Raw genomic sequence first — 26,212 nt, 5'->3', positions numbered from 1 at the left:
AGAATGTTACACGTGTCCTAATCCTAGAGGTAACTGAGATCTCAAGTGCATACACACACACCCTACTCATCTAGGACTTTCAATGCACTTTCTATAGATAAAAACATCCTGCCGGGATGTTAATAAGGTGTATCTGCACTAATGCCAATGTATTTTGGATGCTACAGCTTTCCTCATCACCTCCAAAGTTTTAATATTTATATCATCCTCTTTCTTTAAGGACACACTTGAAAACGAGCTTCAAACTCACAACCTACCTCTATAGCACTAATAACACTGTGAAAATTTTTGTTTCCAATAAGCCAGCTTTCTCATCAAGTTGCTACTTCTGTTACTGTTATGACACTTAATTCTCCGAGGCCCCTGAGGCTGAAATACCTGCAGCTGTTCAGTACCACTGACTGGGTAATCTATCCCTATGCAACATACTTGTTTTTATGGTTACATTTTAATAAGAATGCTCGGATAAAAGTAGCGATGAAGCTTAAGGTCCACAGGCCAGATGCTGAATATGTATAAATCCTGCAGCTTTCAAATACATCAAAGAAACGATATTCATTTGTCCTAGGATTTGCTCCCTACTTCCAGTTTTACCAGACTTTTCTTCAACTAATCTTGCAAATGCCTTAACTACATCCTCTTCCGACTGTACCCCTTTCAATCCCCTTCAAATACCTCCTTCTTAACATATAACCCCTCTGTAATTCTTCCCTTTTAAATCCTTTTCAATCCTATTTTTTCTTCATTTTTTCCCCTTAAATTAGCTAATTGTTGGGAGCATTTGTAGCTCTTTGAAATTTTACTTCTGAATGTGTTGTGGTATGTTGACTCTGAGGGCTGAAGTTTCTAAGCAGCTTTCAGAATAATGAGATTTGTGTGCATGACTCCCATGCACTACTTTGAAGATTTACTCTACGGAGTGAAAATATTTTAAAAAACAACAAAAATCACCCTCTTAATTGTTATATTCACTTGTAAACACAGCTCAGAGTATGCCTCCTTTACCATACAGTTACTCTTTTCTCCTCTAAGATACTTGCTGTTCTTGAGGAGCTTGTGAATGTACACCCTTAACAGACAACTTTTTAACATAATGTTTAGTTGTAGCTGATGCATTCAACATCTTCTTTCCTATTTTGCTATCTGCAACTTAGCGCTTGTGTGCTTAACATATTTGCACTACACATTCCTTTAACTGAAGGCTTGTTTTCTTACCCTGTATGACCAACATTTCCAGTTATACATGTCAGTAACTTGTAGATACCTAATGTAAAGTTCTGTCTGATTTGAAGTAGCACACATCACATTATTCAAATGAATAATGTGCCTAAAACATTAGCCTAAACTACACTGATTTTGTAGGCTGGCTCAGTTGAGCCAATGTTCCTGACATTTTGCAGCTTGTTAGGCTTTGTACCATTATTTCATACCAAGGCTTTCATAATCTCCTGACAAGTAAATCTACTGAGGGTCTAATTATTGCCTGCAGTATTTCTGACCTCGTAACTTGAGTTTGGTTTGCTAAGACTGCACACAGATAACTTTGTTCATATTTCTCCTTGTGCTCTAGCACAGGTATGTAAGCATGCCACGTGGCTGGCTGATTGTGCCACAGAAGTTGGGTTGGCTGTGTGCTGTGCCAGCTGGTCCTGAGCTACTGGCTCAAATAATGCCAGCTGCCATTATGCTCTGCCCACGCCTGCTGCTTTGTGTGCACTGGCTGGGTGCTGCAGCATGGCCATTTATCTTAAGCCCAAAGGCAGCAATCTCAGATAGGAATCAGGATGCAGACATTTATCTTTGCTTTCTTCCTCCTTCACCTGCTTACCCAGCCACAACTACACCACTTCCAATATTGTGCAGTAGCATGAGCACTGTGTGAGGCACGTGCTAAAGTACTTCCATCCACAATAAACACATTATTCCACTGCTTCCTCTGTATACAACATTGTGAACTCATAACTTTTTCCTTCTTGGCAGGCTTTGGGTTAACTAGCTGATTCTGTTAATAATGAGCCATATGAAATATAATGACGCTTAACTGGAGAAGAAGAATGTTAAGCAAGCCTCTTTCATGGAAAGAAGCGAGGAAGAAAATGAAAGATATTTACTATAAGAATTAATATGTATATAAATATATGTATATGTTATAAATATATGTATATATTTGGTATGTGCACAGGTTTTCACTTGTGACCTCAGTTGCTTTCCCCTTTTGCCAGGAGCTACAGGACAGTGACTTCATGGTGACCCTGCTATTACCAAGCCTTACATTTGCCTAAGCCATTGTTTGAGGATCCCAGCACTGAGGCATGTGGGTGGGAGCTTCTTGTGATTTCACACTGCCCCAGGCTGTGTGTGTATTGGCTTCTCCCTGAGTTAGCAATAACCACTGATTTAGCTGTACTGTAAAGAAAAAAATATTCAATTGTTAGCTGTAGACTTCACATGCACTGGGGGTAGAGAAGTCCGCAGAGCTGATGAAGTGGCTGAATCCTGTCCAGTGCCTTTCACTTTTTCCTTATTAGACACAGTGCAGATATGTGTGTGCCTATTTTACTCACCTAGCAGCACAGCAAAGTAACTTGCATGGCCTCTTTCAGAAAGGCAAAGGAGAACAGACCCAAGTCAGTCTTTTGTTCGGTAACAGGAGAGCTTGCCAGGCTCTGCTTGCTGCTGGCCCACACACAGTCAGGCTCTGCCTTGTATTAAGCACCTACAGTGAGGAAAATGTTTTTCTTCTTAACATAGTTATCTCCAGATATGGTTTACATCATCTGTTAGGGCTGATTCAGGTCTTGAAGGCAATGCACTTGAATGCTTTAAACTCTCAAGAGTAAAGTCCGGCAACCACAAACAACTCTAAGCATTGTGGAGGCATCACAGATTTTATCACTTTAAAAAGCCTTCCAATCAGAGGATGATCCTTTCTGGATCTGATAACCTCTTTCCCTTCTCCCATTCCCACAAATGCAGCCTGTCTCAAAAGGAAAAGCAAGCTGCCTGGGACAATCTCAGGCCCAGCATTTTGAGCAGCACCCCATTTTACAAATGATTTGCCAGATTCTGGACAGACAGAGTGCAGAAGACACTCAGAAAGAAGGAATATCTTTTTCTCCTTATCGATGTCAATGTCAAAAGCTCTTGCTGCTCTTGCTTTTTCCCTTGAGGCCTCAGACCCTGCAGCATTACGAAGAACTTCTTCCCATGGCAACTGCAGACGAAGTCAAAGTTTCCACTCTCACTCCACAATCCTATCACTCTTTTCTCCCCAGAAACCTGCTGAGAGCTCAAATAGTCCTAAAGTCAACACTAGCACATTAAGAACATAATTCATTTGGTAAACTTGTGAACTTTGGTTGCTTGCCACTAGCAAACTGTTTCATTGTTTCAGCTTGAGTTGTGCCCCATGACTTGAGAAGGTGGCTTCTCAGCCTTCCAATGAACCCTGGCAACCCTCTCAGAGCTCACTGGCTTCTCAGAAGGGAGCACGGCTGTTTCTATGGCAATGGGAGCCCAGGCCCATGCTCCAGAAAGGTTAGGGAAATTCCTCCTCAACCACTGCTGCCACAAGTAAGCCTGCAGGTAGGCTAAGCCTTCAGGCACCACGAGAATAATCTGTGGCTCAGGTTCCTACCATGGCATCCTCTGCTGCAGAGAGCTATATCCGTGTTTTATTCAGCAAGCTACAGCTTTGTGAATTTAGTAACTCACAGCAGCCAAGCATAGTTTTTGGCACTTTCCTTGTCCTTGTTCATGCCCTCCAGTATTTCTGCTCCACATGGTTCTTAGCAGTGCTGTTTCTTCTCCTACAGTGAGTACACTTAGCTATGGCAGTGCACCAACTCACTACAACTTCATATCCAGACAGATGTAAACAGCAGAAAATTACTTTTTAACTTCAACCGAAAGACTAAAACAAATTATTAGCACCTGCATATCAAGAGAAGGAAAACAAACAGGTTTCTGTTCCTTGCAGTCTGAGGGCATTAATTTTTTTCTACTTGAGGTCTTAATTTTTAATGCTGTTGGAAGAAACCCAGTTTCTGAGTCCTATTTGCCAGTAACAACATGGTTTAAAGAAAAATCAATAGGTAGTATGATGGTATTTATTTGCACTCTAGTTTCCTTTGATACAGGATATCAAATAAACAATTCCCCCTTGATAGCAATAAAGTTTTATGATTTGCTCATTGTCTCTGCTTTATCATAATAAAGAATGCTTGTGGAGGGGCTCTTTAGCTCTCAAAATAGGCTTTAAATATTGCAGGCTGCATGTACATTTCTTGGTGTCACTGCTTTCTTCTCAATACCTGCACCTTTGTTCATTGATTTTGCTTATTGTTGCTATGGCACTGCAGAAGTTCACACTCTGCACCAAATCCAGACCAGAACTGATTGCAGCCAGCAAAGCCTTGGCACCAAGTGATAACTTGTTTCTGCCTCCCTCCAGCAAAAGAGGCCTTGAAAGCAGAACAGCAGACTGAAGCAAGTGAGCCTTGCTCGGTGTAGTTGAGAAAAAAAAGCCATGGAGAAGATGGAAGAAAAAGCCAAAGAGCCCTGATGCTGGGGCAAAGGAGCAAGTTAGATCTTAAATGAAAAAGTTTCAGGTTCTCAGGAAAGCAAGAACAAATTTTACCACAGAAAAACTGACCTCACTCTTTGGACAAGCTCACATGAAATGTAAGGAATGCTTTACATACTATGCAGAAGATCACAGAATCACCAAGGTTGGAAAAGACCAACAAGATCAGTCCAACCATCCACCAATCACCAACAGTTCTCACTAAACCACGTCCTTCAACACAACGTCCAAATGTTCCTTGAACACCTCCAGGGTCGGTGACTCCACCACCTCCCTGACAGCCCATTCCACTCTTTCAGAGAAGTGCTGTTTCCTAACATCCAGCCTGAATCTTCCCTGGTGCAGCTTGAAGCCATTTCCTCTAGTCTTATGACCAGTTACAGGAGAGAAGAGGCCAATCTCCAGCTCACTACAACTTCAGGAGGTTATAGAAAGCAATGAGGTCTCCCCTAAGCCTCCTCTTCTCCAGTCTGAACAATGCCAGCTCCCTCAGCTGCTCCTCAGAAGGCCTGTGCTCCAAACCCCTCACCAGATAAACTACAGTTCAGCAGGAAAGCAAAATATTTACAATTTTTTAACTCACATTTTGATTTTATTTTTAATATTAAAAATATGGATTACAACAAGTCATTTCCTCAGCGTTCGTGTTCTACCTTGGACTGTGAAATCAGGGAATAACTACGTTGGACTATGAAGTCAGGAAATAACTAGCCAAAACTTTATTATCACTGAATGAAATGAAGTCAGTTGCAAGACTGTATGTCTCTTGGCTTTAGTAAAACAGGCACACAATAAGACAAAGTTGGAAAAATAAATGGATAGTGTAGAATAGCTGTTCAGAGCTTGAAATTGTAAAGAGGATGCTTTTAGACTCCAGCAATTCTGAAGCTGCCACCTGCCTAGAGCAGGGAAGCAAAGATATTGCCAGCCCTCCAAGTACAATCACCTGACAAAATCCATTCTGGAAAATGTGCTGCACTTAACTACTTTCAGTGTGGAGCACAAGCCTGTGCTTCAGCACAAGAGTGAAGCTCACAATAGTCTCCTATCCTCATCCTCTGCTAGTGCCATGATTCCAGATGGAAGCCAGGCCTCTGGTGGCATTCTCCTGGAAAATATTGTTTTTTAAGACCAGGTGAGTGGCAGCAGCACATGCTCAGCTCTGCAGACTGCACAAGGCCAAACCCTGGTGGCTGTGCTGGGGTTTGGCTTTGCTGATGGGACAGCTGTGATGTGAGTGAGGCAGTATTTGATCCTGGTACGCAGCTGCTGACACTACCATTAATAAAGGTTAAAGAGAAGCCTATAGAACAGTTGTGGTACCAGGTAAATTGGTTAGGTTTTCTACCTCACTTAAAAGCAGGAAACTTACAAGCTTAAAATGTTAAAATTGACCAGAAAAAGTGAATAGATGTGCAATATGTTAAAACACACACACATATACGTAAATACATATGTATTATATATGTATATATATATATGTATGTATGTATATGTACATACATGTAAAAAAAAATCCACAAAAAAAAAAAAAGCAAACAACAACAAAAAATTCAACAAAACAAGCACACCTTGCATGCCATGAACTATAATTTCCTCAGATCTAGACCACTATTAACTTTGGGAGAATTTAAGTTCAAGATATTACCCGATATCTAAGCCTTAAAGAAAATTACTTAATGCACAAATGAAAACCTTACTGTGAAAACATCACTGCAAGCTTTAAATATATACACAAAAAGAGTCAAATTGCTGTTAAATTGTCTGTAAATTGCTGCTCTTCTGGGTAGAGTAAATATTTTGTGATATGTTATTGCCTCTTCATCTGAAATGCAAACTGTTTTCTTTATTACTGGTATAGTACTTAGGGTTTGTTATTTTTTTTAAATGAGCAATAGTTTTTGCATATGCCAACCACAGCAATCACCCACCAAAAATATTGTGGAAGACAAATAAGAGAAAATATTTGGCTCACATTGCTTCACACTTGTGCTTTGTATGAGAAACATTACCTTAGGTTTACATGGATAGAGGCTCTTCAGAGAACTGAAAATATTCTAGACCTCATTTATGGCTAGACTTCCCTTTGCTCCTTCATATCTTTGTTAACAATCCTGTCCTGAGAATTAGCACAATTTCAGCCTTTTAAGAGCGATTAAGGTGAAGAAGGTCCCAGTAAGTGCTCAGATAAAAGACTGATGAAAGAGGAAGGCTTCTTGCACAGAACAAAAGCTCAGCAACATCTCCAGTAACAAAAGTGGATAGTTCAGAGGATAAAAAGTTTCTGCTTCTTTTCCTTTTTTTTTTTTTTTTTTTTTTTTGGTTCTTCCTAAAATGAGATGAGCTCTTTTAGGATTTTCAATTCCTTAATTCAAAAGGTATATCAGAAAGAAGGAACAGGCAGGAAGTGATAATCAAGGCTTTTAGCAAAGTAGCAAACTCTCCTCTAAATATGTCCAAAAAGCTCTACAAGAAATGTCTGCTTACCTAGGCCATGCTACGTCACTTATCAACCTCAAACACTGCTTATATTGCCTCTACTGCAAAATAAGTGTTTCTTCCTTATCTTTGCAGAAATGGCAGTGGTGCAGAAATGACACAAATAGCATTGGACATGCTGACAACTGGCTGGGATGGGCAGCGATGTCATTTTCCTTTGCTCAGCAAGGCATATGTCACACTTTCCTCCTTGCCAAGAGGCCAGCAGGTGGATACGGCAGGCTGCAGCTTCTTGAGCCAGAGCCCTGATAAGCAGGTTGGGCCTCCAAAAAGGTCAGAGGCACAGATCTTTGGTCTGTGAGAATCCTATTTAGAATTTTATGGTCCTATATCCATGGTTATTTGAGGCTTATGTGGCAATTAGTTAGCATTCCTTGTTGTACAATCTTCATAAACTCTGAGCAGCAAAACACATTAAAACATTGGCATTCTCTGTGGATCACATTGCAACTTCATTTCCCTACCCTACCCACCCACCCTTCCTACCTGACCTAGGAGTCATTTCACAGGCTGGTAGTTGCTCTCATATCTCAGCAACAATTGCTTCTAATATTTTCATAAACATGCTTACAGTACTGACACTTGATCTGACAACAATGAATAATTTAGTTGCTGACCTGATTTAGGGTTGGCGTTGTATCCGTTCAATTGCACGTCTCAGTGCTTGGGGAGCTGAGGACACATCTTCTCAGTGGGCTTCAAATGCAGATATCTTGGCAAGAAAATGGTGGAACCACAGCTGGTCACTAATCAGGAAGCACAAGCAGGAGGAGCCCCTAGAGCAAAACAGCTCAAGAAAAAAGAGAGCAAGTCTGTAAAGGCTTTATATACCCTTTGGTCAATGGAAAAGTGAAATTGGTGAGGAGCTGAGAGATGTGGGATGGCTCAGGGAACACCAGTTACACTAACTGCAACCCCCCTGTCCTGATGGGCATGCTGGTGCCAACCTGGACCTGCCTGGGTCACCTAGAGGACATGGGGTGGCCTGGGGAGGTGCTTCAGTGGATATTCACCAACAGACTCTGTGTTTCAGTTCAGGTTCTGGAAGAGGAGGACAGACAAGTAATCCTGGTGCAGCAGTTCACCCTATGGCCTAGTTTGGGCAGTAGCTACCAAGACAGTCCCTTTGACAGGAGGTTTGGGTGCTAATAGTGTGAAGCTGCCACTGCTGGCATTAGTGCTCTGGCAGTGCTTTCTTGGCTCTTCTTGTTCATCTGTCTGTATGTGTGTAGGGAATTACTTTTCTCCCGTACATCAGTTTTGCCTTCACCTGCCAACATGGAAATTTACTTTGGCATTTCATTAAACTAGAAACTTATTAGATTTAAATTAGGAGACATGCTTAGAGGAGGCATTAGTGAATGTCACATAAGCATACAATCAGGCGGAGTTAAATAAACAAATGTATGTTTTATTCCTCTTACCTCAAAAAATCAGAAATGTTTGTCCAGCTACAGTGATCCATGCGTGAATACCCCACCAAGCACCCTCTTAAGCCACCAGGAAGCACTTCTCAGAATTGAGCAGGGATTTATATTCAGAGCAGGAGAAACAAGTGCTGCTACTGAGCTAATAGGCAGCTAGCATGTGGAACTACTTCATGTACTTATGCTATCAGAAGTTTTAAGGATGGAAATTCAGGGTGTGGGTGGCAAGTGCTTATGAACAGCTGCTGCAAATGTGAAGCTGTAGGTGAAGGCTGAAATCACATAGCTGCTGCTGCTGACCCCTGGAGGAGAAAAGTCTCTCCCGCTTGAGGAGCTGCCCACATGCTCAGCTGGGATACAATTATAGTTTAAAGTATACATTCATCACACACTCTTCATAACTTCACTGACAAGCTTCATATGCTTGCAGGCACTGCCAGAGGAGGGAAGATGACAAGGAGGCAGAAGCCAGACTTAGAAGTTCTTCTTCTTGATCAATACCAACATATCTGCCACAGCTTGGGCTTGACACAAAAGAAGTCAGAGCAGAAACCTGCTCAGCCCATTTCTGCACTATGTAAATACACACCAGGAGCTGTTATCTAGCTCCTGTTTTCTCTGTTGCACACCAGAGTGTGGTGCAGTCCTCTTTCATTCCTTTCCTTTCCCAGTTCAAATCTTGTTTCCTGATATGCCCTTATCTGCAAGAGCTCCTTAAAGCTCCTTTTCCTTGATGGTTTGCTTCTGATGTTATCAAAGTTAATTAGATAATTGACACAAAATTCACATAAGGCTCTTGGTTTTCTAATACACCATGCTTCTCCCAGACTCTGAACTCTAAATGATGCCAGTGGGAGAATACTTTGTTGTTTTACCATGTTTAACTTTAGGCTGTGTTAAAACTGATGGCTAATTGTTTCTGATGTATCTATAACACATTATTATTATTACTATTATTATTATTATTTTTTTTAATAATATTTTTTTTTGTTCCTTGTTTGCTTGCCAAAGAGAAGCACCTGTAATGTAATTGCTCCAATGTCCTTAGGGCTTTCATATGAGTTTTTCTTAGTCATAAAATCCCCCTCACTAGGATTTTGTTTTGTTGTTGTTAACATCCTTTCAGTTTATGACTGTTCTGGAGAGATATTTACCAAGGTTTGCTCAGTGGAACTGCCTAAGGAATTCATCGAAGGAATGGTTTCAGTGGAAAGCTTAGATGGAAAAAGATAGTTTGTATTATTTTTTTGCAGCTGGAGATGCCTTCAGCTTGCATTTGACTGCAGCAGCCTTTTAAGCTATCTAGGCAAGAAACAGTCATGTATTTCCAGTGCATACTTATCCTTTTCTTATTTTTGCTATTTCTGACAAAGTACTTCAGAAGCAATGCTCGCTTTAAGTGCAGCCTTAGAAAGATTCTTGAATAAATAAAAAGTATGCAGGAGATGAAAGAGATGAATTTAACCAAATAATTTAGATCAGATAGTTTTAGTGTAGAGGTACGGCACTGAAGAAGTGAAGCATATGGGAATGCATAAAATCAAGCTTAAAGTAGAAATGCAAATGAAGGAAAAAAAATAATTCCTTGAAAGACAGATAATAATAGGTAATAAGCATCTCTTCTGTCCCTGATCTTTGGAGATGATCGATCCCTGCTGTTCTTGTATATGACTCCTGAATTTATGCAGGATAGTGCCTGCTTTTGATAGCTTAATCCTACTTTGGAAGATGATATATTTGATATCTTATCAGCTGAAATCATAAGAACAATCAGTTGGGAGTTTCACTCTATTTATATCACTTTTTACTGGAATCTGATCTTCACTGACTTTTTCAGTGCTTCCTTACATATCACCTAAGGAATGGTATGTGTGACAATTCTGTATGCATTTCTACCCTTGTCTCTTATTTAAATGGGCATTCAAGTTGTGATATTGCCAGAACTAATAGAGCTCTTCGGTGTGATTTTGGTTTCTGCTTTGGTGTGGCTGGGGCTGTGGGAGCAGCAAGCAGCCTCTGAACAAGCTTGCCTGGCTCTTCCCTGACTTGATACACATGGCAGGATATTTCAGCAGCAGCAGATGCACAATAAATTGAAACACTAATGTTGTAGTTTCTGAGAGGTATTTATTCAGACCAAGGTTGTCTTCTTCTTCTTCTTCTTTCTTTTCTTTCTTTCTTTTTTCTTTCAATTGCTCTACAGCAATCTTAGTTTGTATTCCATAATTTGACACATCCAAATATAAAATAGGAGAGGTGTACAGTTTTTATTTCATTATTCAGGCTCTTAATTACAGTCTGGTAATTTACAGGCATGTACTCTCTGTAAACTCTGTAAGTATGTCTTGAAAACTTTATTTTAATGCATCGACAAGTTGGTCAAAGCTTCTACCACTGTTGTTAAAAAGATCTAAGTCAACTATTCCAGACTAGTCAGCGCAGAATTTTATGTTTTCATTTTATCTATTATTATGTATATATTACTAATTGCAGCCTTCTTTATAATACTTGAAAACTTGAAAATATTTTCCCCATTTTCACTCATTCTTTCTTCTTTTCCTGGAGAGCTATATTTCCTAAATCAAACTTACCAAAGAACTATACCTCAGTTCACAGAAAATTAGACAACTCTGTCTCACTTCTTGAGGACTGATCTCTACAAGCCACCTACCAGCCCACACAACTATTGGCTGCCTTGCCTACAAGCCCACAGGGCAAAGATTACATAAACTTATCCCCAGCTCTTCTTGGTCCTTTAAAATTAGTTTGTAATAGATGAATTGTGAAGAGTTGGGTTTTTTTCCTGAATGTTGTTCAGCAGAAAGCAAAGGCTCTCAGAAGAAATGAGAGAAGTGGGTATTTCACAGAATACCTGCAGAGGTATTATTCACAGAGGTGCCTGGAAATCACTCTAACCATCACAGAGACTAGCTGATAAACAGAAGCATCTTAGAGGCTCAGAAAGGACCATACATTTCTGTTTTGACACCTAATCCTTTGTGAGCCATGTATGTGTCTACGTGGGCTGTACCGCTGTGAAGCACTAGGAGATATGAAGTGGAGCAGATTATCTAGAGACCTTCTGGAGAGCTGGTCAATGCCAAGCTACTTCAGCCAACAGAGTTTGAGGTGGAGAGCAACAGGTCAGGCCAAAGCTGGAAGAAATGTTCTTTGCAGGGAAAACAACTGTGAGTGAAGACTCCCACCTCCAAAGAATGGTTTTACATAGCCATGGTGCATAGATTCATATAGAAGGCTTATAGCAGAGTTCTGATGAAGCATCATTATTGTTCCAGGTGCAGATTACCACGGTATGTTTAGGTGCAAAGCACTATTTGTGATTTGAATGCTCATATTACACTAGTTTAGGAAATAAACTAGTTAAGCAAATAAAAAGGGAGGCTTATAGTTCTTCTACAAGGAATCCTTGTTCTTTGGCTGACAGCCCTTTCAATGTTTTAACATGGTCTTCACACTAGTATTCCAACCTACTAGGAACTTGTGTAACAAAGAGATGGTTAAACCTGTATTGATGTTTTCTGGTTACAAATAAATGACTCTGGGGGTATATAAACACAAACAGGAAATAAATGAACAGATTTTCTGCTAATAGGAAAGAAAAGGATGTTTTACTACCATCTCTGCAAGTGCAGCTTTGATAATGAGAATCATGGGAAATCCTTCTATCTATATGTGTATATGTATATATATATATATATATATATATATATATATGACCTTTGCTAGCTTATTGGAGAAATAAACTGAAACTCTATACAGATAAAAGCAGGAGATGCCGGATGTTGGACAATCTCTCTCTACCTGTGGTTTTATTAAAAAAGAAAAGCAAGCCACTCTGCCTCTCTCCAGCCTAACTCAAGGTGAACTTGTATCATGGATTCACCAGGGATTACGTATCAATTTTACATTTGAAATAATGCCTTCAATTAAAGTTGTTATAACCCCCTGATGGCTTATACAAACCACATTTTAATTTAATGGAATTATAACTCAGTTTCTTGTGTCTATGCGTTTACTATGGATAATCACAAGTTAAAACCTACTTGAGAAGTTTAAGATCAGCTGCTTCTGAACGTTTCTAGAAGTTCTGATGAAACAAGATGCTTCTGGTCTTAACTGATTCCTTTTCTTACTTCAGCACTGAATTGTAAAGATGATTATGAAAGTAGATTGCCAGTGGAGTGTTCTCCATTGCAGAAATTAAATGGATGTTTGCCTGCCTTTGCTGAGGCGCATTTCTAGCATGGACAAAACTTGCAGTGAGATACTGACCCATAAAGACAGGACCTCTCCCTTCTGCTCTGGTACCATTCTGCACAATGACAGCAGAGGTGTCCCACTGCAGAAGGGCTCATGGCTCTGCCAGGGCAAGATCAAAGCAGCAATAGTCATTGTTAGCTTGAGGAAGGGGTCTACAACAGCTGAACACACACCAGAAGGAAGGGAAGGAGGTCTGTTATTCTGGCAAAATCCTACAGATGAGGAGTTAAAAGAAAGACCAAATAGGAAAATGAAGAAAATAATTGAAATTGAAAATAAAGCTTTGCTGTAGCTACACACATACCTCACGATCAGTATGTTTCATATTACACAGTTCTTCTAAATTTAAGCCCTTTGCTGAGAGGAAGTGGGAGTGATTGCCTCTCAATTCCTGAACATTTGTGATGGAAATAAACACGCAAGCACTAGTATGAAGAGGTACCCAAAGTTATCCATAGCTGACCTTTGCAGGTCATGCTTCCTTCATACCCAGAAATAAATCTGACTCCTTCTCCTTCCCTTGTACCAACTGCTTCCTCCACCCTTTCTCAATTAAGCTGTCACGTCATAATAGCACGTTTGGCCTTTCACCTCTGTGCAAGTTCATTACTCCCGATCTTCTTAATCTAGGATCATTACCATCAATCGCTCCTTGAGGCAAACAAAATATTTTTTCACAGAAGAACACAAAGGGCCAATGGATCTTTCAGGATGGTTATATTGTTTTAGATTTGGTGCCAGTCAAGATTTTTGACTAAACTGCTGAGTGTTTGTGTCAATCAGATGCTCCAAGCTGACCAAGAAAAATTTGCTTGGGCTGTGATTCCTTCCAGCTTGGGTCATTTGCTGGCCGGGGTGAAGGATTAACTTAATTAAATCAACTAATACCTTAACTAAGGGTCATGGGTACTGCCAAAGCTAATAAGGGCAAAGGTTAATGAGGACCAAGTTTTCCCTTCTCATGTCCTAATGTCTTTTAGATAGCATTGCTTACCAGACCTGTCACATTGCAGCTCACTTCACATCCCTTATGTGATACCACTCTTAAAGCCCTATTCATCCGCTTTGCAACAAAAGGTCACAGTGACTCTGTCCCCACTGCTACATAAGGGCCTTCCTGCTGGTGTGGCTCCTTCCCATTTGTGTTTTCCTGAGAGACATGCATCTACTGCAACAGCCATGCAGAAGAAACAGATTTATCTTTGTGTACAATTTACACGCTCAGCAGAGCTGAGGACTTGATATCTTTAGGTAACCACATATTTTCATTTTTTTTTTAACCTGTGTCCTCTTTGTTCCCCTACTGTCAGCACTTCTTTCATGAAGGCCCATGGGGTACAGGATCTCAGGATGGCTAATGTTGGCAAAGACCTTTGGATCCCTCTGCTCCAACCTCTGCTACACCAGCAGAGCCACCCAGAGCTGGGGCCCAGGCCCATGTCCAGGCTGCTCTTGGAGATCTCCAAAGAGGAAACTCCACAGCCTCTCTGGGCCGCCTGTGCCAGTGTACTGTGTGGCCCTGTAACATAAACAAGCAAACAAAAAGCAACAAACAATCAAACAAAACCAAACCTAAGCAGATGAGAATCTCATAAGTAGCAAAGGCTCCAAAGACACCCCAGACTGCAGTTTCTGAAAGAAATTATTTAGGAACTGTTCCTACAAAGCGATTTTTTTCTCTGTCAGTGTGCTGTCCATCTACTGTGCCAAATGACAGCACATCATTTCCAGAAATCCTGATGTAAGGGTAATACCAGTGATATTACTGATACATTAAAAGGATATAGAGCTGTCATACAAAGTGAATGCATTTTCTGAATGCTGCTGAAGCTTTGGGAACATGATGCATTTTTAGCTCATTTCTGGCTCAGCTTTCTCACTGTCTGTTTGTTTCTGCACAGGTTTGTTAGATAGTTCTTAAAGGTCTTTTGTCTGCTTAGATTATTCTCAGTCCAGTGCATTCAGAATTACAATAAGAAAAATATGAGATAAGAGCACCCTTCAGGACAGGTTTATGTATGTATTTAAAAAAATAACAAGAAAATGACTGTCAGCAACTATCTGTATTCACTAAAATTCCATATAGATACCTATTTTTAAGAGCTGAAACCTTAACTAGAGAGCACTATTACTGCTACTAAACTATATTATTTATTCATCTAAAATTTTCACTGGTCAGTGAATACTATTTTAGAACAAGAGGTTTAGCAAAATCTAAAGTCAGGGTGTTTTTGGTGTTTATTTGTTTTGTTTTTGTTGTTGTTACCTTTGGCATATACCTGATATAGTACTCTAAAGGCCTTCAAAATTTACTTCCATACATTGCAAGACCTTCAGAACAAGATGTAAAAGAAACTCAGCACCTGTGTGCTCATTCTAAGAGCATATATGGGACAGATTTGGAATGGAGTTATACAAATGAGTTCATTAATCTCATATACCCAATACCAGCTATAAAAAAGCTACTTCCAATTAGCTTTTTGTTTTCAAGTGTTTTGAAATGGTTTTACCTAATGACCTTGAGGAATTAAAAATCTGTCATCATACTCTTCTTTTGATCTACACCTTATGTTCCCTGAAAAGATGCTGGACCAACAGCACTAAAAACTGATATTCTTTAGCAGAAGGCTGCACTCGTGATGGTGGCCTCTCAGCGGCTATCTTACCAAAGCACTTCTTCCCCACTTTGTCTGGGTGACTTGGAAGGCTACCACTTACTAAGCTTTCAGGAGAAGTTAGCTGTAAAAATGTAAGTGAATTCTGATTACAATTTTAATTCTTTTTTTTCCTTTTAAACAAAGGTGACTGACATATGCTCCTAAAGGAGTGCCACCCATCAAATACATTTGGTTAAGCGATTTATATACATTTCTTCTGTGATCTTCTGTGGCATCTGATTTCACTGAGGTCACAGAGATGTTGATGCCTGGTAAAATGCCAGTAATCAGAGGCTGTTAAGTGCTTGTCACTTCCTTTCAAGCCTAGCCTATCTTTATCATAAAGATGACCTAGTTCAGCAGCTACAGTCCATTTATTTATAAACTGATAACACTCAGGAAGTATGCATTATATCATTAAAGTATCCATAATGTTGCAGAAACATTTGTTCTCGTATGATGTCATTTTCCTGAAATAAGGTCATGCCTCTGTACAATGCCTCCTCTCCTGCTTAAGCCCTTGCCAAGGGCTTCTGCTTAGTTTGGATTTTGGAAAGGAAACACAAATGATTTATGGGTTTTCATTGCACTTGGTGTTTATTCCAGTTCCTAACATTTCCAGTAGACATGGTTTGCTGACCTCAGAAAGAGTCAGAAAGCCTCAAGTGGGAAAGGTTTAGGGTAGGTGCTGATGAACTGTATGGATACAAAGATCTTTTGGGGTGTGTTGATTAAATTCGCCTTGGCCACAAAACAATCAGCTAAAAAACTGAAGCAAGTCACCAGCTGGAATGTGACTGAAATGATCAGCTAGTGCAACCTGTGCACTAGGTAGTATTTTTAAAACACCTTTCCGTGCAGAAATTTCACGGTCTTTGGAAGCAATGTAGACTGAAGTTATAGACTTCTGATTAAATATGTCAGGAAAATATATCTGTCCATCCTATCTTTTTACTTGCTCAGATGTCCACTGAGAAGAAAAAGATTTGGTTGCTGGAAGACTTAAAGAAATTCTAAGTGCTAAATTAGTCATGAAATGCTGTTATCAGAGGAAAGCTTTGGAGAACACTCAAGACAGAATTTAATTTAGAGGTAAGGATGATCATTTATTATTCATAACCCTTTCTGCTGAAGGAGTCCTGTGCTTAGCAAGTCACAACCATTTCGTGAATCCATCAGCCCAAATGCTACAGGAGTACAGCTCTGAAACTCAGTCCCTAGGGCCACCTTTCCTGCTCAGCAGGAGGATTACAGCTGCCTGTGGAGAGGCTGCATGAGAGCTTTTTTTTCCGCTCTGTTTTTAAAAAAAGAAAAATGCTTAAGCTGAAAACAGTGAAGTGACTGTTTTCTCTATTAGCCTATTGACTGCTATCTTTTTTGTTCCCCACCCCCCCCCTTTTTTTTTCTTTTTTTTTCCTCCTGGTTATAATAAATACCTGAAATCTCAGCCCATGAAGTGAGAACAAACCTCTCCTCCATCTGCTTTGTTCCAGTTGTAATGTATACATAGATGTATGTGTGTGTGTATGTGTGTATGCCACATTGTGGCAAGTTATTGTTTCTCAAGATCTGCACCTTCATATAAACAACGTATTCCCAGATTAATCAAAAGCTGCTCATTACTGACATGCGAAGAACTCTACTATATCTTTTCTTATATTTTGCCTATAAAAACTGAAAATGAGACATAGAACAGCATTTTCCTAAACATCTGCATACCATTCAGATGGGTTGTTATCTGACAGGGACTTACAGAGTAATGGAAAGGTTTCCTTTGGCAGTGCAGGATGCTGTGCAATATTAATTAATGAGGGTTGTAAAAGGCATAGAAGATCTCTGCCCCAGCAGCAGTCTAGTTCCCATTAGTCATTTCAAAGTCAGACCACTGAGATGCAGGCAGAGACTGAATGATATAACCCTACCAATCTGTGCATATTATAAATTGCTCAGCTGGTTCCTTTGCCTCTCTATTTTGGGCATGTGGGACTTCATCAGTTTAGGGCCAGTTTCAATCAGCAGCATGAGGACGGAATTTACATTTTAGGTGCCCATTTTTTTCTTTATCCAAATCCTCATTTCTAACGTGCAGGCTGCAAATAAATGGTGATACTACAAGCACTGTATCTGTTAGGGCTGGCAGCCTGCAGTGCCCAGACTGCTTCTGCATACTGACAGCTACCTAAATATCCCCACACATTACCCTTACTGCCTCCATCCTTCAGTGCACCATAATTAAATTTAAACAATACCTAAGCAAATTCCTTTGCTTTAAAATCATAAAATGATGCCTATAGTCATTTTTCTTAGATTAATTGAAAGGCCTCTTTGCTAACTTGCAGCAATTACTCAGTGTATGGATGCAGCCAAGTGCATGCATCCTAAATGCTTCACGATCTCATTCCCTTCTTAAAAAGTTCCCATAATCAACAATTTTAGTTTAACACAATTTTTAACCTGCAACTACAAGGTGCTGTCATAAAATAGCGTACACTAATTGGTACAGTAACCATCCTTCAGATGCAATCAATACTCTTTGAGCCTAAATAGAGAGTAAGGAGCAATAAACAAAACACATTTGCCCTTCTGCCTCAAACACGACAGCCTACACACAAGTATTTTGGCTAGTCAGCCATTTCTCCAGCAGTAAGATTAAGCAACTTAATTCCTTATGATATTATGATACAGCCACCTCTGGGGAATTTCATCTATCTACATTAATGGTGCTTTTGTCTGCAAGTGCCTTTCAAACAAAAGCAGTCCATACACTTATTTGATACACATACACAAATGCTCTCACCTTGAAAAATCCCAAACCTGTTAGTTACATTCCACAGACTAGCATGAATTGATTCCTTTTGAGAGGAGCCATAGGCCTTTCAAGTAAGTTTTAGTGGCTTCTCATGACAACAGCTTGATGGGTCTGAAGGACACTATGTGCCATAATGCCCATCAGTGTGACAGAAGTCTGTCTGAATCTGAATTGTATCTGTGCCTAAAGCACCAAAAGACTGCCACATCTAACTTGTTTGCATTCCTCCTTTCCTCCACCATGAGATCTGCAGTATCATTCACTCGACAGCTTAGGTTCACGTGATATCCATCACGGATTTCATCAGGAACTCCAAATCACCCAACTCACTTCATGTCAAATTTTCTTTCCACTCGTATCTGACAAGAACACCACATGATTTCTGCAAGATCTTTTGAGCTGCATTACAGAGAATCAGTGCTTTTTTAGGTGATGGCAGCGTACCAGTGTTAATTTGACTAACCTAGTTTAGCATGCAGTATGCAATTATTTCCTGCTCTCATGATAATTTTTTCAACCTATTTTTAACTTAATGTATACTTTGGTAAGGATTCTACCTTAGGAAAGATAGCTAGTCCACATGCCTTCTATTAAATTGCAGCTGCTGTTATACTTGTCACTGAAAAAAATCTCACCTTGTGTGACAATGGGATTTGAATCACAACTGCTAAATATACCACATATAGAAATTTGACTGCTTTATGTTTGTTTTCTGTTTGTTTGTTTGTTTTCTTTCCCAACTGAAGGGAGAAACGTGAGGGCAAAACCTTACAGTTTATTTCATGCTTCACTACAGTGTAATTCTAGACCCTAAGATTTCTACCATTCCTATTTTGGTAATGAATGGAATGTAAAAGGGAGGTATTTAAAATTAATTGCAGCAGTTCTGAGGGTTAAACCTGCTTAACCCGACCTTTTATTATGAGAATATCAACAGAGCATATATCTTGTCTAGGGAGTGCTGGGACATCATTATTCTTCCACCAGCATGTTTCGTTCTAAAACCTGGGATTTCTTCAGGTTCCTGTAGCCGTCATGCACATCATATACCCGTCCCAAATCACAGCACCAGTTCTGAACTACTCACTACAGCAGGATTAGACCTGAGAAACTCTAGAGTTTTGTTTTACTTTATTAACTCAGAGTATTTTTAAACAGTTTTAAAACAAAATTTTCCCTTGGCCAGCAAGGGAACTTTCAGCCTGAAGTTCTCAGCAGCATCCGGTGAGGCTCCTAGCCAAGTTCTTCAGATACTGTACATCCTCAAGGACAGCCTGCTGGCTCTTGCTGGGGCATTTTCTTAATCCTTAGAGCAGACTTCCTGGATCTAGGAAATTTAATTCCTGACTCCTTCGACCCAGATGCTGGCGAAAACGTAGTCTGCAGGCTGTGTGTAACTGGGTGTGTTCATGTTTTATTTTTCCCTAGGAACTGGCCTTGCTGTTAAACTTTTCTAAAACAGTCATATTAATATGTTCAAAAACCCACTGCTGAGTTTCAGATAAAGGATCACATCTGTTCATGAAAATCTTCTTTTCAGATGGGTTGCAATCTATGCAGCTGCTGCTTACCGGATGGAACAAAGTTTTGTCCTACAGAAATGAGAAAAAAATAGAATTAAGTAGCAAACGCCAAGTAATTGGAAGTGTTTTCATTTTACTCAAAATGGATTAACACAGTCGTATCTGGAATAATCTTGTATGCTCCGTGTGATAACCAACAACCACAGCTTAATTTGGAAACCTGTAGAGAATCTAGCACTTTTGTTCCTTCTGTTATTGTCCCTCAAAAAACTGGGGATTCAGGAAAGAATAAGATGATGTCTTTAGCTAATAACCACATAATATAATGAAAAATAGGACACCTTTCTTTATATACCACGTGCTTCCCTAGGCTCCAATTAAATACCTGAACCCAATTTTTGATTTGAGAAAGGAAGTTGTTTTTGACAATTTCTACTGTGCTGCAGGGTGGGAGGATCTGTAAAGATCTGTCTGAGAAATGGGTACTCTTCAACTCGATGTAGAAGTCAGTAACAATATTAATGGAAGTGCTGTGATGGACAGACACGTAACTGATGATCTCAGTTCTCACCCCATAAAACGCAGACTTTGCCTGCAGCCTTGTAAGACAAGCCACTGAAATACTTGAGCTCTTATTCCTAAGAAGGAAATTCTAATGCTGTTTTTAGATCCCTATGGAGATCTTGGGTGGATAAGCACGGATTAAGTTGTTTTAAATAGGATATTCATGGCTTTTACTTTTATTCATTTTATTTCACATACACACTAACACACACAAAAAAAAATGGAGTGAATTTAAAATCACTGTGAACCTCTGGTAAAGCAGAAAGTACTGAGATGAGCAACAGGTATTTGCGGGCAGGCTAGTTTCAGTGTGTTTAGTTCAGGTAGGCAAGTGGCCAAGGGACAGATGTGGGAGTGATTAGATGGCTTGAAAGTTTCCAAGGACTACATAATGCATTTACTGTATTAGTAGAAATAAACTTCTGATGATTCTCAGTAATCAACATCCAGGCTCTTCCCTTCCTTGCCAAACAAGCTCTGCCAGCAGTTCAATACTAATTCAGGATGTGCCTGTTTGCCCAGTTTGTAAGAAGGAGAAAAGAAAGCTACTTGTCAAATCACAACCTATTATAAACTCACCAAAGTGCTCTGGGTGCTGAGCAACAATCATACAGAAACATCTTTAACTAAAAATACCCCACCCTTCAGAAATGAAGTTATGAAGATAAAACTAAACATGACACAATAGTCTAAAAAGAAATAGAAGCTCTTTTAAAGCAAGGGAACTTCTTTTTTTTTTTTAAATTAGGAAAGAGAAATTTGATTGATTGTAGGATGTGAAAGCACTATTTTTATTTTCTAACATTTAGCACATGCAAAAGAGAGCCAATTCAAAAGCACAGCACTGTGCTCTACTGAAGGGTGACAGTGTTCCACCTGCCTTTCACCCCAACTCTTCCCCCTAAATGCATGCACCCATAAAAAAGTAATTCTGAGCTAAGTGGTCAAAGCTTGCATGGCTAACTAAAGGAACCAGCTTTATGTGGACGGGGAGGCCAGAGGCCCTATTTTGCTCTGTACAGGTAAGCACTTTGCAAGCACAATGTGCATGTAGGGCTATCACATCCTGTATAACAGAAGATTACCAGAGTTTCCAAGGACCCGTGGGGTGGTTAGGCGCCCTTCAGCACCTCACCAGCTCCTCCCGCTGCTCTGCAGGTACCTGATAGAGCAGTCTTGTGGGGGCTGAAAGGGAGCAGGGGTACCGTGGCTGCCCACCTGCTGTGAGGCCCTGTGGAAAGGGGACAGCTGTTTTTTTCTCATGTCATAGCTTGGGAAGGGCTCAGCCAAGCTGCTGGGGAGCTGAAGCTGGAATGCTTGAAGCTTTAACACAGTACAAGAAGAGAAAACGTTGCTTCAGTACAAAAAGTGTGCCATGAGAAACGCAGACTTCTCAAAGAGCCCATGGTCTGCCTTCTCACAGAAAAATCCAGGGGATACAATTCTTGAATGAAGCATTGTTGGTGCTTCTCTCAGCCAGTCTGGTTATTAGCAGAGAAGAGCATTTCTTAAGGAGAGGGACACAGTTAGTGTGGGAAAACTTCTGGATGCCTTAGCTACATATAATGGCCTATTAATTTATCATCTCAAGCTTACGCTGACCTAAGGTCAAAGCCTGCAGTTCTTATGGAACTCAATAAAAACAGGCTGAGGACTTCAATGGGTGACAGTCACATGCACCCCAGAGAAGAACTTTCTGAAGGAAATATATAAATTCTTCCTTACACCAATATGAAAAAACCCACAAGGACCCTTCAGGATACTTTTCAAATATCTGAAAAGAACAGTGATTTTTTTTCCCCCCTTCTGCATAACGGCAAGTCTGAATATTATTTGCAGAAGGAGAAACTTCTCCATAAGATAATGGTTCTCGACAGTTCAGGGGATTGGTAATGAGACACAGAGCCTTTCATTTCTTCTAGGTCACTGCTATAACTATGGCCAAGGTCAACAGCAACTGGAAGCCATTATCAGCTGGTGGCTGTAGTAGTTTATCTGAAATTAGTCGGAAGCCCCAGTGCAGTTTCAGTAGGACAGATGTCCATATGATAAAAACCACTATCACAATGACATGTCTTCCGTTGTCTGAGGGAATAATCTATGGACTCACAGGATAAAGAGTGAACTTACTCTAACAGTTTGTCCCTGAAGCTGTCAGGAAAGTATGAACAAACGGCCCTATCCTGGGCACAGGTTTTGACACTGCCAGTCTAGCTTCTATCATAATCGCTATGCTCAGGGTAGAATTATAGTATAATGAAATTGATTTTGCACAATTATAACCATTATTTTTTAAAGACCTACTAAATCAGCCCTCATTTTGAATACATGTGCTTTACAGATGAGACTAGGGCACATAAATTTAATCATACTTTATCAGAACCAGTGTATTACCTATCACTCCAGAGTGACACTGACTTGAAAAACAGGGGCATATTCCCTCACTGGGAGGAATGGAAATCTGTATCCACTGTTGTTTTTTGGCTCAGACATGCTTAGGAATCATAAACAAAGTCAATGAAATGGCTTTATCTTGGAAAGCCGTTATTCTCCAATATCTCTACTATTTTTTAGCAATTTCCCATTGCTCCCAGACTGATTTCAAAGTCCCATTATGGCATCAATGCTTTCCCCCCCCCTTCCCCATTACTGAACTCATTTCCTTTTTCTAACCCACAGTGTTGTTCACAGTATTATTTGGATTCAGTCTACTTTATCACTTTCTACGAAGATTTGTTAAATGCAGACTTGGCTGTTTTATTACAGACCGAAAGTTTGAACTGGTCCTAAAAATACTGATTACTGACTATCATAGACTTACCAGAATTTTAAAGACTTGCTCAGTGCTTGAGGAAACAAAATCTCTAAAAGAGAAAGTAGTTCAAGCTATCAAAAAAACTATTATCTTCTAGTTTTATAGATATGACAGTACAATAAGAAATGCTTTCTACTGAGAGTCTTATTAGATACTGACTAACAAGGTCATTTTTTCCTGAAGAATTACTAATGAGATGGACATGTGACCATTAGAAAGCTACAGCTTCTGTAAGTGGTGCAGAGAAAAGAACACAGCTGCTGATCTGCTTTTTGTTTTCTAAAAGCAGGCATTTACTGCTGAACCACAGACTATGACTCTGATTTACTCAGAGTGCAATTTCAGCTGCATACTGTCCTCCCAGTAAAGAGCTCTACTATGGTTGCAATTAAACTGATAGAACCATCCTCTTGCTGTACGGTTCACTTGTCTTTGGGAACCAGGAGAAATCCTATTTCCAGGACGCTCTTTAAAACTAGGTAAGGATTATAACAGTTTTTTTTTTTTTTGGTACAGTTGGGCCACAAAAAATTTCTTCAGCACATCTAACACAATGAAACAGTCAAAACCTACTTAGCAGCCAAACTAAAACTAAGCCTAAGTAGTAATAATAATGAGCATATTTTCACTATTCTAACATTTCTTTTAATTTGAAGTCTTATAGCTCAGCAGTAAGTGCCCGTGCAAACTGATCAGCTTGCTGTCAGGTTAGTATTACAGCTAGGACTGTGTCAGTACTTTCATCATCACAAAATGTTGTGGTGCCTTTTGCTGAGATGAAAATGCCTGCCTTGCATTGAGAATTTTTACATGAGCCCTGTCAGCCTTCTGGAAATGAAAAATGAAGCTGTGCAGAAGATTTAATAGAATTCATGTTGTGCATTTTTTTTTTTCCTGAAATGTCATTTTTTTGGGTGATCTGCTGTATCCTGTCCACAAAGGTGATGAGCCATATAGAGGGCAGCTTCAGATCTGTGTTTTTCTTTTCAACCAGCTACATTAGGCACCAATGAAGTGCTAAAGGTATGAAAGATTCTTTCATAACATTTGGGCAATCAAAAAGACAAATTGGAAGCGTTCTGAAACAAGAAGGGATTATAATGACATTAAAAAGCCATATATGCAGTAGTATAGCCCCAACTACTTATGTCCTCTAAATAACCAGCTCACACCTTTTAACTTCACTACAAGTAAGATCTGAAGGAGAATATATTTCAGGAAAATCTTGTGATAAATCTCCAATTGCAACAGAAACATGGTTAAAAAATGGCACAGGCTAACAAGAAGGTACTCAAAATTGTTGGGGCAAAGCTACTTTTAATAGTTCTGCATTAGAATTATTAGCAGGAAACTAATCTAGGAAGTACCACAGAGGCTTACGTGGCATGGTTCAATTCCTGCCACCTAGGTCTCAGCACAAGGAATGTAGGGGACAAGGCACAGTGGTTTTAAAAAATTAAAGGATGCGTGAGAAGAAGCACTCAGTTCATTGCAGAAATAGATGTCCTTACCTTGCATGATATAGAGTTTATTAACAAAATGTTTAATCAAGGCAACCTGCTGATTAATCATTCTTTAAAAAACCTGGTAGCATTACCAGGACTTTTTATACCCCAAACGAGGCACTCTTATTTCCTAGCTTGACCTCCTGTTTTAGTGATTGCTAAAAATGGGCACAGCTTGGCAGATCAAAATAGTGTCTAAGCTGCTTATCTTTAATTTATAAACTTCTGACGTCTTTAGGCTTACAGTAGTGCTTTTAATGTTGGTTTGGAATTTTTTTGAGGGAGACATTACTGCCACTTGTAAAAATGTAGTAAAATAGTAATATTTAACTCATGAGCAGCACTTCTTCATTCTGTCATGTCAGATGCAAATATTTTCCATAGTGTCTCTCTTAAGATGACACCAGCATCTTCAAGTGCCAGAATGGTATAACACCTTTCATGCACTCAACATGGACACACTCAGAGCTGGATCAGATCCACTTCCATTTAAATTTGACACAAGTAGCTGAATGCTCAATGAGAACACAGACCAGAGAGTTTAGCACAAAATTAAATTGGAAAAAAACAGTGGATTTTAAAAAGCAACTTCTCTGAAGGGAAAGTACAAGTCTGCACTAAACTGAGTATAGGCTCAAGAGACATTCTGAACCTCTGAAATGACCCAGAGTGACTCCGACCTTCCTATAGCTCCAGTGCTGGTTCCCCTTCATCCCGTGACAGTCATACAGTGTGACAGGACTACTGTGCGAGATGGCATCGAAGCAGAACTTCCTGGTGTGAAGTGGCTCCCCAGGACGGATGTCTTCTCTCCAGCCAAAGGTGAACAGCTAGAAAAACAGTCAGACAATGCGATAATTTATTACTAGTGGAAAACATTTCAAAACAACACACACTAAATGATTTGTCTTCTTGTTCAGAAACCTGTGAGCTACAGGCAGCCTGCTAAAACCCTTTTACTGGCTGCCTGAGAGGAGCCATGGAGGCTCACAGTTAACAGAGGAATCCTTCTCAATCAGGCACCAGCTGCCTGAAATTATGCTGTGACACTGCAGTTGTTCAATCACAAGAGGAGGGTGACAGGTCTGACAGTACCAAATTTAAGGATACAGAGTGCATTTTCCTTTTCTTTGGACCAATCCTTGCAGAAAACAGGTTGCAGCTCGTAAATTGCTGCCTGCAAGCTCTGCTGAGAGCTGTGAGGCCTCCCCCCCCCCCCCCCCACTTCCTTTCTTCTTTTATTTTTATTATTATTATTATTTGTGTGTGTATGTGTATGTGTGTGTTAGTGCTATTCCATGGCTTTCTGCTCGACACTCCATTTTCCCCAGTACAGACTGAAGCATAACACTGAGAAAGCTCTCTTTAAATGATCAAACTTAGCTACTGGAAATCATTTAGCTGTGACAGGTCATGCAGAACTGCACACAGGTTCATTATCTGAACAGCACTTCCACTCTATGCTGTTCTTAGCCTGCCTCCAGCAGCTCAGCCATCGCATCCCAGGCAGCTCTGGTACTCACCTGGCACCTTGCGCCATACAGCAC

General features: G+C 40.0%; 2 protein-coding genes across 8 annotated transcripts in view; both read right to left on the bottom strand.

Annotated features, from left to right (window-relative positions):
- Positions 1–10,640, bottom strand: part of GALNT7 (polypeptide N-acetylgalactosaminyltransferase 7) — an 87,866-nt gene extending 77,226 nt beyond the window's left edge. For 2 of the 6 annotated variants that reach the window (XM_085545105.1, XM_085545100.1), the window contains exon 1: positions 7,702–10,640. The gene's annotated coding sequence lies outside the window, so the exon portion shown is untranslated. Of the gene's footprint in view, positions 1–2,564; positions 2,717–7,701 lie in introns of all 6 variants that reach the window. The other 4 variants (XM_085545102.1, XM_085545099.1, XM_085545103.1 and 1 more) reach the window with 3 other exon arrangements.
- Positions 10,641–19,372: 8,732 nt separating this feature from the next.
- The window catches only part of GALNTL6 (polypeptide N-acetylgalactosaminyltransferase like 6), a 407,537-nt gene continuing 400,697 nt past the window's right edge, over positions 19,373–26,212 (bottom strand). For both annotated transcript variants that reach the window (XM_015861609.3, XM_085545109.1), the window contains 2 exons: positions 25,346–25,495; positions 19,373–19,850 (listed from right to left, as the gene is read on the bottom strand). In XM_015861609.3, the coding sequence (XP_015717095.1) occupies positions 19,683–19,850; positions 25,346–25,495 (318 nt within the window). In that variant the 3' untranslated portion in view covers positions 19,373–19,682. The remainder of the gene's footprint in view (positions 19,851–25,345; positions 25,496–26,212) is intronic.

Source organism: Coturnix japonica, chromosome 4, assembly GCF_054131305.1.
Source record: "Coturnix japonica strain WE chromosome 4, WE-NBRP24, whole genome shotgun sequence".
Taxonomy (NCBI): domain Eukaryota; kingdom Metazoa; phylum Chordata; class Aves; order Galliformes; family Phasianidae; genus Coturnix; species Coturnix japonica.
This window is presented reverse-complemented; position numbering and strand designations above follow the sequence as displayed.